Raw genomic sequence first — 12,643 nt, forward strand, 5'->3', positions numbered from 1 at the left:
CTTGCCCTTCTTTCCGGCGAAGGCTAGGTTCTTCATGAGCAGGGTGCAGGATACACTGTTCACAGTATATCTGATTACAAAAACATTTCCAGAACAAATGTTCATTGACAATGTAGTAAAATCCCCAATTTGAAGAACCTAAGGTTTGCTAAAATATAATATTATAAAAGGGAAATATTAATGAGATTTTTCATTTTTTTCTACTTGTCCCCACTCTCCCAGAGAGACAAGATGGGATTGATGTCCACCTGAGTGCTGTGGCTTCTGTAATTTTACAGCACAGAGCAGATGTACTTTCTACATATCAACTCCTTGTACAAAAGTTTGAGAATGTAAAAAAAAATTACAGCTCTAGTAACCGATTCTTTTCCAGGCTTAATTTTAACTGTGACTTGCTCTTGTAATTCACTGAACTTCCAGGGAGGGGGAAAAACCTCCCTACCCCAATGCCCCAAGCTGAAATGGGGCACTCAGGCAACACCTGCTTCTTCATGATGTAAGTAATCACGATTTCAAGCCATCTTCTGTTGGGACAACCTCCAGGATGATTTGCAATGTTTCAGTTACCCTGTCTGCAAAGATAAAAGTAAAGAAACTGGAGATATGTGGGAAGCAATCAAGGAAGATTTTCCTAGAAGAGCTGTTCAACTCACCAATTATATGTGTTCATAAGTATTTAGATGTACCAGTCATAGCATCATAAAATGTCTCATTTAAAGAGCCCTACCACTGTGTTCCCTTTCTAACCACATTTTGCTCAGCTCTGTGCCAAAAAGGGACAATTACTAGGTATAGAAGGGTTCTTATTTGTTGGAGAGACTTCTATTTAGACATTATCTCTAGAGAGTTGATTCTCTACAGTTGTTCAGCTCAAACCAAACAATGTTAATGTTGCAATAAAGGTCCAAATATGCTGAATGATGCACCCATATTCTGTGTCAGAATCTGCTTGACCAAAATAAAATACTAAATATGTGCATGTAACGCCTCTGCACTGGTTTAAACATGTTACAAGTTAGATACAATTTTATATTTTTCTTTGTGACCTTTGCTATTATTAAAGATAAGAGTCATGGATTAGTGGGATTTGTCCTTTGAGTGGTTTGCCTGTTTACACTGTAGATGTGGGCACCAATCATAAATATTGAATACCAAGGAAAGATTCACTTCTTCTTCAAAGTTCATCTTAAACTAAAAGGCATCCTTGCCACTCAAGGGCCTGATTCTCCACTGCCCAGCACCTTGTGTAGTCATTTACACCAGTGCAAAATGAGGGCACTGGGGGGGTAACACACTACCATTCTGCTTTGTTATTGTTTTACACTCACTCTGCACTGGTAAATGACACAAGGTGCAAGACAATGGAGAATCTCTCTCTGTACAGCTCTTCTTCTCTGCCCTTTTTATTTGGGGCGGGGGGGGCAGAGGTTTAATACAATATTTAAGGTGAGGAGTTTTTTCAGAAGAAATACTTTGCATTGTAGCCTGGATTATGGAAATGAGAAGCTGCAAGCACTGAAACACCCATGGTACTTTTGTGCTTTAAGCAGTGGCTAGAGATATTGGGCCTGATTCTCATTTATACTAAGGCCCTTTATACCACTCTGGCACCACAAGTTATATTTGTATCCATTGTAAAGCCTTTGTGCGCTTCCAGGGCAGTTTAAAGGACCCTGAGCATAAACGAAAGTCAGGCTCATCTGGACCGCCTTCATAGGGGAGCTCGGAGTCGTTATCTATAACCACAGAATAAAGGCTGGGAATGGGAAAGAAACCTCACAGTAACAGCAGTGATTCACTGGACATGTAGATGACAGGACAAGGGGCCTGCTGCTGCTCTCTAGCATAAAGCGGAGATGAATTCCTGTGGAGCCCAACCTCATTAACTCAACAAGGAGAGCAGCACTGAACATATCATGCTACACCTTGAATGGGCACGTGGCACCCTCTAATGTCTGGAAATAGCAGGTAAAGAAAGGGATGGATTTTACAAGTATAGCATATCTCTACCCTGATATGGGCTCAGCCCTCAACATTCAGAGCAATTGCTGAATTTTAAATTCCTCAAAGGTTGGGGGATGCTCAGCCCATTATAAAGAGACATTGATCCAGATTTAGGGCTGTGTAACAAACACCCCCAAATTCATGTGTTTTGGCTCAGGTCCACCTCTGATCTCTGCTACATTCTTTTCATTACTGATCTACTTTTGTAAGGTGCCCCTTTTCTTGGATCTTTGGTTTCAGGTTAATTCTGTCAAAGGTAAGAAAACAGCCAGGTGCAGATATGATTTGTCCAAGCACATTGGGTAAAACTATGTCTCACAGGTGTCTGATACTAGTGAAATATTAACTGCCTGGTGCAAGATTAAAAGCCATTTGGGAGTGAGAGAGAGAGAAAGTGAACTCAAACATCTCTCTAGCTACCTGCATTGGCCAGGCATATTAACTTCACAGTAAGTGAAGTTATTTTTACGAAATACGGTAACTTGATAAGTAAGATGAATGCTCATGTTGCAGTCTCTGTGGGAGATCAGCTAAATGCATTATTCAGATCTCAGAGAAGCATCCTAAATAGACTTATTCTGAAACAGTACATGTGAAAAATGCTCTTTGGTCTCGACAGTGCAGCAGTATCAACTCCTGCAAAGTAATATCATTTTTAAAAAATGACTCCAGGGATATTTCTCACTGCCTACTCTGAAACAAAGCTGTTTATTTAATGAGTGGGTTATCACCTCCTCCCCACCTCAAAACTCTCAGCATCAGTTTTCTCTAACTACTATTGTTACTATAGGAATAACACAGGGAAGCTGAACAAGCTGTTTCACCCATATTGACAGGTGTCTGCTGCTTTCCCCTCTGAGCCAGTACTGTGCGTCTGTATGTGTTACACAGGCATCTGGCTTGATTTCCTGCATGAGGATCCGGTGTTCTCCAAAGGGCTAGAAGAATCAGCCACACTGTCACAGCTGGTAGAAAAAACGTAATGTATATCCAATCTCCCTTAAAGAGAATATTTTCCTTTCACCCGAGTACTGTAGTTCAACACTGGCATCCTGTGGCCACAGAGTTTCAAGTAACTATGTTGCAAAACCTCAGAGCTTCTCACCAGAAAATGCAAACAAATATTGATGGTTAAGAAAATATTTTCTAGTTCCTAAACGTCAAGCCAAAGAAATCATAAACTGATGTGGACATCTCCGACTCAGAATAGGGCTGGTTAATTGCTGCTGGGAGGCACAATCTGGCCTATCACTGGCAGAAGTACATGTTGCATGCACACAAGGCACTTGTGCTACTTTATTAGGACAAGCTCATTTTAAAGGTCCAGTAAAGCCCAGTGGTGTGGAGTTGGGGAGAGCCCTTGATTTTTTATTTTAATAAACTGTAGTGGGGAAACCAACTTCTATTCAAATCTCTAGCTTTCACCAAGTGTCTGCAGCATAAGGCAAGCTTTTCACCCAGTTTTGTTTAACAAATTGCCCACCATTTCTCAAATCTCTTAGGAGATCTTGCCTATATTTCTGTTTGTACTGAAACTGTCTCATGATAAAACCTCACAAAATAGGGATGAGTAACAAAAATTAAAAAGGGAGTGGGACAGCATTTTTTAAAATTAACTGTACTGTTTTTTCGTCTCTAATCAAAAGAGCTTCAGACAGCTCTTCCCCAACACATCAAAAGTTTCACAGGTTTTTGAAAAAATTCCAAAAATAGCATATAAACAATTTTCCTCAATTAGATTCAGATGTAAAAAAAATACAGCTAAGTTACTTCAGGAAAATATGTTGGAAGTCATTCACAGAAAAGATGTAAACAACCATCATGACAATATGTCAAACATAAAGCATTTTATCCCATAACTTTGCTTTTTAATAACCATTAAGAATCAAAAAGAAAAGGAGTACTTGTGGCACCTTAGAGACTAACCAATTTATCTGAGCATAAGCTTTCGTGAGCTACAGCTCACGTCATCGGATGCATACTGTATGCAAAATAACTCACTAAATGCTGTAGCTCACGAAAGCTCATGCTCAAATAAATTGGTTAGTCTCTAAGGTGCCACAAGTACTCCTTTTCTTTTTGTGAATACAGACTAACACGGTGTTACTCTGAAACCTGTCATTAAGAATCACATCACCATCTAGGATCCGTTTTAATGAAGGATTAATTAAAGGATCCAGCACAGTTTACTTGAAACAAAGTCCTACTGCGGCCCATAGGTGTTTGGTTTGAGTAGTGAGTGCAGAATCAGACCTACATTTAGGACAATGCTTTAGTTGTCAGAAGCTGTTGTCCTCTCAAGGAAACATTTAATCTATTAGAACAGACAAATGACTGTAGGAGGAAGGTCAGTAACTTAACTGGGATCAGATACCTGTGTGGTAGGTGCACAGGGGTTCAGTAATCTGAAATGTCTTGTTTAAAAAATGCTTGTCTGTCTGATTGGTTTAAAGAATAAGCATGCTGCAGACGTGGCCGTTTAATTAGCCGGAGTTTAGTTTAATGGTTACAGCATTTGAGTGAAAAGCAAGTGGCTCTGCTGTCCCTGGAACAGAGTGGTGACAAGAATCGAAAGGCCTTTCCAGTTTGGGGCTTATCGCAGTGTGGCTGACCCTTTAAGGGGAGTTGGGTCTCAGCCCCATCTGTGACATACTTAACTTGCCACCCCAGGGGAAAATGGGTCATATGACTCAATCAGGCCTCTGGAATAGATAAGGGAGAAGCCTGGATACTCAGATGCCAGAGGGGAGATGGAAAGAGAAGGGAGGCCTCCAGGAAAGAAGCAAGTCTTGGGAGTTGCTGCTCATTAGAGAGCCATCCCATAGGAGTTCAGGAGGGACTAAGAGGGAGAAACTGGAAACAGCCTGGGAACGGCTGAAAGCTGAGGTGTGTCAAGTTGTATGAGTTATTGAAATTGGACCAGACGCTAAGAAAGAAGGGGCTGGGCACCGTTTGATATTGGCAAGATGACTCTGGCTTTGTGTTTATGTTTGTACTGGTATAGCCTGGAAGGGGTGGTGTTTTTGTTAATTACTTAGCTGGAGGGCCAAATCACTGCAGCAGCCAAACTGGGCTATGGAGTTTTTGAGCAGTATTAACAAGGGGGGTGGGAGGAGTGAGGCCCAGTGATAAGGGCCACCCCATGCTATGAGAGAGTGTTTTGGGGGTGGCAGCCCCATTACAGGGATCGACTGAAAAGTTCTGAGAGAGAAGGAAGAGTCCCACTTTAATGTGGACTTACCTAAGAGCCTTCTGAACCACCTTGGCTTCTTGTCCCATATGATAAAGAGGTAGTAGGCGGGGACACCAGTCAGGGTTATTGCAAAGCCTATTCCTGTATTGACAGGATCAGAGTAAAGTGACAGTGCAACCATGAAGAGGCAGGTGAAGGAAAACAAAGCTGGAATAAATAGCGGCACCTGAAACACAGGCCAAAAAAACCCCACAAAAAACGTTATTACTTTCCACTGACCTTGGTTATTGAATGACACTGGGATTTAATGTTCCATGAAATGTAAATTGGATAAAACACAGCAGCACACTATGGTTCTGCAGAAATACTAGTGTTTTGGAACATGTCTTTGAAATGTGAGTAAGTAAAGAATATAAATTAAATACAGTGTTACGCAGTAAGTTCTACAGCAGTCTCTTAATTACACACTAACACACCACAGCACTTTACATCCTTTAAAATGTAAGAGTCATAAATATGTTATATTACAAAAGTCCTTCCTCTAGTCCTCTCTCAGATAAGCAGCACTAACTATAGTAAAGATTTCCTCTTTGATAATTACCTATTACACTCTATTTTAAAATAAAGCAAAGCGCTCAAGTCACCAGCTGTCTTGTAAAATTATTAAGTACATACTGATATCCTTCCTAAGGTACAAAACAAAATCTGGCTGGAGGAGCGCAAGTTAAATTGTCATTTGACCACGGATAAAAGATATTTGATAGCATTAGGTAACTGACAGTTACTGAAGAAGTATTGTGCTTCTGACAGCATGACTGATTATGTTATCAATGCCATTCTGAAAGCAGAAAAAATAGCAATTAATTCTCTCAACTTTCGAGGGTGATGCTGTAAACTGTCTTTTCACCTCTTTGAAGGAGGTGCATGATGGTGCTGCTAACTAGAAGCCTAGTGTAATGGAGAATTCTCAAGAGATGATCCCCTTGCCTTTAGACATTACCAATTCTCTATTGTACCCTGTCAAAGTGTTGTAAAAAAGAAATCACCGAGAAATGTGCTAAGCTGCTGCCCTTCATTTATACGCCTACAAAAATGCAACAAGGCAAATTATTTTCTAAGTTAAGGTAAGTTTCTTCCTCATATTTAAATAGGGATAGGTTTTTGCTGCTCTTACTCATGCTAAATACTGTCTTGCTATACAAGTAACCTCACTGGGAATATTCACATAGTAAGGTACTACTTAATATAAATAAGTGTGGCAGAATCAAGGCCGAAATAACTAGCAGGCCAGATGGAGCAATTTTTCTGGGTGCAATTTAGTGCTCAAAAGTAACTGCCTGAAATTGTGGGTACAAATACCAGTAATTTAATGTCTAATGACCTGTTTGTACCTGAAATTGGTGATTAATGCCAAATAAGGCTCTGCAGAGAGATTAGGAAAATAAAAATTAAAAAAATACCTTCTTGATGTCTAATTACCAATTTTTGTTCCTGACATTAATTCTGGTTGCAAAATGTAGATGACGTTGTTTGAGCCTGCAAACCAAAGGCCAGACTGAGGCCCAGCTGCAATGCCCCCAAAATACTGGCAGTTTGAAAGATACACAGCTGTGTACAATTAGGAGGCATCTTCAAACAGTTTGTTAGATTACAGAGCAGTCAGAACCTACTACCTTACTTCCTCAACACGGTGTGAGCAAAATTGATCAAACACCTTCACTTTCACACACGAACCTAAATATAAACATACAACTGCTTCTCCCCAAACCCCATCAACAGTGAACAAGAAAGACTTCTTCTCTGGAGAGAAACATGGCTAGATTAATATATTTGCTCTTCATCAGAGATCTTGTAGCGAAACAAGCTGGGAATTCTAAAGTTAAACATTTAAACTACAGTAAAAGAATCAATTCTGTTAACATTGGTTGCCCGCCAGCAGCTAACATTTTACTCCAGAAAATCTGTTCCCTTATCATCCGTCTGTGGACTAGGGGAGGGTTAAGTACAGGGAGAGAGATTTATGTAAAAACAGTCAGATTGCTGAAGTTACCTTGAAAGGACGAGGCATATCAGGACGTTTATATCTGAGATAAATCAGCCCAACAACTACCAGTCCAATAAAAAGCCACCTGGCGAAACTGAGGAAGTTCAGGAGGCTGTACAGATCCCCAGTGAAGAGCATTATCATTGTTAGAGGGTGCTGCAAAAGAAATTCAGAGCATAAGAGAGACTTAATGCACACACTTCTTTTATTTATATCATCTTGTATTTATAGTATGACTTTCGTCCCATAACCAATCACAAACTACACACATACTGCACCTCTGAAATGCAACCACCTCTGGAGTGGAGAACAGCAGCTAAATTGTCACACAGAAGGATGTACACAGCAGGGGAAGGGGAAATTTTGGTCAACACCAGGAAAGCCCCTACCCTTATGAGAAGTGCCCTGAGATCTTTAATGTCTACATAGAGCACACAGGAACTCAGGTTATGTCTAAACTAGACTTTTGCACTTTGGCAGTTAATTAAATTTGCAGTTCCTAATATGTTTGTAAAAACTAGTGTAGAAACTCCCCACACATTTGTTCTAGGCTACAAACTTTTTTTTTTAATCAGAGGGATCAGCCTAGGTTAAAGAATAAACATTTATAGCCTGGATCAAATGGCTGGGGATTGTCCACACTCGCTTTTACAAGCATGTTAAGTATCACAATAACGCAAGGTAAAAATGTCTAGTGAAAACCAGCTCTCTGTTTTTATGGTCTAATTCAAAAGGCACAGCCAATTTATCCTTTTTGGAATGAAGGGCTAGGTCAACCTGGCTATAGGCTATGTGTTGACTGCCAAACAAAAAAGTAAAAAATCCTTAAAAAAAGTGGAGACAGGCTGTATAGTTTTTACTGAGATGTAGTGAGGCAAGGTCAACCCTGGGTGGGAGGTGGAGGCATGTAAGGCTGGCCTTGCCTAGCTAAATTGTGATAAAAACTACCTCTACCTTGTCTCCACTAGGATTTTACAGTGAGATAATTAACTTGTTTGGTTTTTCAGTGAAAAAAACTAACGCACCACACATAGATTTTTGGCAGTAAAGACCTCTTTGGGATTTGGACAGGAAGTGTAAATATTTCAAACACGGGGCTTACCCCACTGAACACCCCCTCTGACTTCCAGCCCATTATCATTTCCACAGTCCCCCAAATGTGCTAGTTTTTTTTACAAATAAAAGGTACAGGATAAAATCCTCACCTCATGAAATCAATGGGAATTCAGCATTTGACTTCAGTGCGGCCAGGATTTCACCCATAGACCGTGCCCCCCTAAAATCTAACTTTAAGCATGATGCTGCAATGCAGGGAAACCAATGGTGGAGGACAGAAATAGGGGTAAGACACAAAAAAGGCTACAAATAGGATCACATGGTTACTTCAGCTTGTTACATGCATATCTTGATATTAAGAGTTCCCCTAGCCACAAATAAGCTGGCATGTAATAAGCAATATCTTCCTTTCTTCACTTTGTGTACTGAGCCTCGAGCACTGAATGTGCTCATTTTCCTCCTCTCCCCAAAACAAGCTCAGCCCTCTACATAACACACAACAGGAAAACGCAGAGATGCTAAGGGTCAGCGCAGAAAATCATCTTTGTAACAACTGCACTTATATCTAGGATGGCATGAACAAGAGGAAAGAGTGTGCATAAAAGCCATCTTCATATAGAAGCATGCTGCTTCTAGAAGGAAAAGTAGTGTGTGTAACTGGTACTAGCACAATAAAAGTGAACTCAGGAAAGCTGCACTGTGCCACGTGCTAAACAGAAATGTAAGTCACAAAAGAGTCAATAAAATATTTAGCAAAACAAATGGAAGATTGCAGGGTAAAACAAATACATTAAAACATTCTCTCCCCCCCCCCCCCGCCCCCACTTAGGGAACCCAATTTTCAAACTTGGGCACCTAAATTTAGATGAATAAATTTAAAATGAAACATTTAGTGTATGGCTCCACTGCAATTGGATGTGTGATTGCAGCACATGGAGACATACCTGAGCTAGCTTTAATCTTGCTAGGGCAGGTACCAATAGCAGTGAAACCATGGCAGCGCGGAAGCCAGCACAATATGTACCCAGCCTCCCTAGCGGGCTTGTAATCAGGTAGCTAGCCCATCCTGCTGAGCTCCGTTGCTATTAGCACTTGCGCTAGCTAGACTAAAGTTAGCTTGGGTGTGTCAGCACATGCTATAACCACACCTGTGTCTGACTGCAGTGTAAACAGACCCTTAAACTGATATGTGCACATCCAAAGTGAGTATTCAGGCACCTATTGTAAGTGTTTATTTAGGCCCAAATCCTGCTATCTGATTGGATCAGCAGACTCCCTACACCAACATGGCGTCCCACTCAGGTCGGTGGGATTGCACATGTATACAAGGGTCAAGCCATCTGAAGCAGGGCCATTGGTTCCTCAGGGCCTGATGCTGACAGGTGCTGCGTACCCACAATCCCCACAGAAGACTGAGTCCTAAATGGAAATTTATTTACAGCCATAACATTAGGCAACTGAGTTTGAAAATTAGGGCCTGAGTTACTGCTCTTCTTTTTTCCTAATGCTTTCCTGTATAAATTAGTCTTCAGTGTGAACACAGAGCCAACTTTTAGCTGTGAGTCTGTCTTAGGAATTGGTAACTGGCCCATCACTATACTACCTTGTGCTTTTCCTTTCTTCTCATAGCCCTTTCACAATTGTTTCTCTGTTCCCCATCTTTTCAGACACATGTTCTCACAAAGATTAAAAAGCAATCACTGCACTGCTCAGGGCTTCCCTCTCCTACATTACCTTTGTGTATCATGGTTTGCATTTTTCACATTACGGTGCTCTCAGACACTACTGTTTAGCTATGCTTCCAATTAAGTGAATTTGAGTTTTATTTCTCTACTTCCTTTTTCTATGAGAATTCATGTCACTGAAAGGGGTCCAATTAATCACTTTCTTTCAACTTTCCAAATCCTTAGAAATAAAGTGTAATGAGACAGGATTTAGGTAGCAGCCACAAAGAGCTAAGTGCTACCATCAGAAACACAGAGGAGGAGGCACTAGAATAGATCACTTCAATGCCTACATTCCTCTGCCCCTCACCAAACCACAAAATATAAATAAATAAATGAGACTCCAGCAGTGCCCCCAAGTTCTGCTTGAATCCTCCTGTGCAAGCTTGTAATACAGAATATTGTGCAGGAACATTTGGTTATATGATTTACCAAAACAATGACAGCTGGCAGAGGAGTGTGCTTGCGGACATGAATCATGGAGAGAATTTCCGGAAGGTGACCCTCACGGGATGCAACGTAGAACATCCTGGTGAGAAGTAAATGTGGACAGACTTTAAATACACTCTATTACAAAGAGAAGTCAAAGCAGCTCACTAGAGATGCAGAACACATTCAGAGTTATCCTCAGCAGCTCTACTTATTTTTATTGAAGACATTCAGATTTTAAAAGATAACAGAAGCCTATACTCAGAAACCAAAGCAAAAGGCTTATAACCATTCCCCATCCCGACATTATCAGTCTTTACCAGCAGTTAATATTAGTGTTTTCTCACATTTACCCTACCCCATAGAAATAAAGCATCAATCCATTAGGTATTACATTAAAAGGATTAATTTTAAAGCAATTCACAGGGCTTTAGCAATGTGATAGTAATGCCAAACATGATAAAAGTCATAAAGACTATTGTAGTCAACCTCTCCTGATAGTTAAAGGAATTAATCCGGGTTTCATTTGCCCTTCTTGGTTTTGAGTCATGCCTTAACTAGTTCAAAAAAGAACAAGGTAAGTTCATGGAGGATAGGTCCATCAGTGGTTATTAGCCAGGATGGGTAGAAATGGTGTCCCTAGCCTGTGTTTGCCAGAAACTGGGAATGAGCGACAGGGAATGGATCACTTGATGATTCCCTGTTCTGTTCATTCCCTCTAGGGCACCTGGCAATTGGCCACTGTCGGAAGACAGGAAACTGGGCTAGATGGACCTTTGGTCTGACCCAGTATGGCTGTTCTTATGTTCTTACCCAGCTCCCCCACACACTCCAATAATACCTGGATCTTCTCACCTGGAAACTGCAAAGACACCACCATTCATAGATCCAAAGCAGGAAAGGGCGACAAATATTGGAACGGCTAATGAAAAATTTCCCATTAATCGTTCAGCAAAGGTCTGGTAAAAGAGAGCAACATGAATTAACAGAAAAAATAGTTTCTACAAGATCCCATTCTATAACTTTCTGTGACATTGTACTGCACATTTGTCATCTTCTCTTCACTGGTGAGATCCAACGTACTGTGGACAAGTGTCTCCCACTCATACTCAGTAGGTAGCACCTTATTCAGACAGCAAAGCCTTATTTCAGTGTGGCTACTTATCAGTTAAGGTACTATTACATGGAAGAGGGGTAGACTCTGCCCCTAATATTTGTTTTAAATACTGTCAGCTGTCAACTATTCATTTACATTCTATGAAGGAGAATCGATGTCTAATCCACATTTGTCATACATATACAAACATGCATAATATTTTGTACAATGATCACCACACTGAGCTTCCAAAAAAAAAAAAAGGAGGACTTGTGGCACCTTAGAGACTAACAAATTTATCTGAGCATAAGCTTTCGTGAGCTACAGCTCACTTCATCGGAATGCATCCGATGAAGTGAGCTGTAGCTCACGAAAGCTTATGCTCAGATAAATTTGTTAGTCTCTAAGGTGCCACAAGTCCTCCTTTTCTTTTTGCGAATACAGATGAACACGGCTGCTACTCTGAATACTTAGCTTCCGTCATCCTACAGTCTATAATAGCCAGTCACATCTCACTCTCCTAGGTCATTACTATAAGAGTTTTGTTTCTTATCCTCGTGGTTTGAAGGATCACACAGATGCTGCCCGTGATTTTCTGTGGTCCCACGAAACATTCTGCTGCTAGATTTTATACATGTTACAGAATTAGTCATTTGAAAACAGGGTGTTCAGATTCTCCTATTGAAAAAACCCTTAGCTGTATCAATATTAGCATGTGGTTTTACACTTGTTCATTGCAAGACAGATGCCAAAAAAATAATTGACATGACCACAGTTCAGCAAAACACTTAAACCCGTACTTGACCTTAAGCATGCACTTAAGTCCCAGCAACTCTAAAAAGTCAGCTGAATAGGGACAGGCTAATGCTATCCACAAGTTTAAATTCATCCCTATGCATCAATAAGGAATCCAATAAAAGTCAATGAGACTTAAGCCCATGTTTAAGTGCTTTGCTAAATTGGGGCCTTGCAAGGGTGTTTTTGTGTAGCTTCATTATAAGTGTCCCACTTTTTTTATTCTTATTTTCAGGGGGAAATGATCATTTTTAACAGCAGCAGATCCATTTTAACTGTAGCCAGATCTATACATTTGTATT

The 12,643-nt window shown here is 40.5% G+C and overlaps 1 protein-coding gene across 1 annotated transcript in view; it reads right to left on the minus strand.

Moving 5' to 3' along the window:
• Window positions 1-372: 372 nt before the first annotated feature.
• The window catches only part of SLC7A11 (solute carrier family 7 member 11), a 71,552-nt gene continuing 59,281 nt past the window's right edge, over window positions 373-12,643 (minus strand). Inside the window, exons 8-12 of the mRNA XM_074950028.1 lie at window positions 11,306-11,409; window positions 10,454-10,550; window positions 7,248-7,397; window positions 5,246-5,423; window positions 373-572 (exon numbers count right to left, since the gene is read on the minus strand). Coding sequence (XP_074806129.1) covers window positions 505-572; window positions 5,246-5,423; window positions 7,248-7,397; window positions 10,454-10,550; window positions 11,306-11,409 — 597 coding nt within the window. The 3' untranslated portion in view covers window positions 373-504. The remainder of the gene's footprint in view (window positions 573-5,245; window positions 5,424-7,247; window positions 7,398-10,453; window positions 10,551-11,305; window positions 11,410-12,643) is intronic.

The sequence above is a fragment of the Natator depressus genome, chromosome 4, assembly GCF_965152275.1.
Source record: "Natator depressus isolate rNatDep1 chromosome 4, rNatDep2.hap1, whole genome shotgun sequence".
NCBI lineage: Eukaryota > Metazoa > Chordata > Testudines > Cheloniidae > Natator > Natator depressus.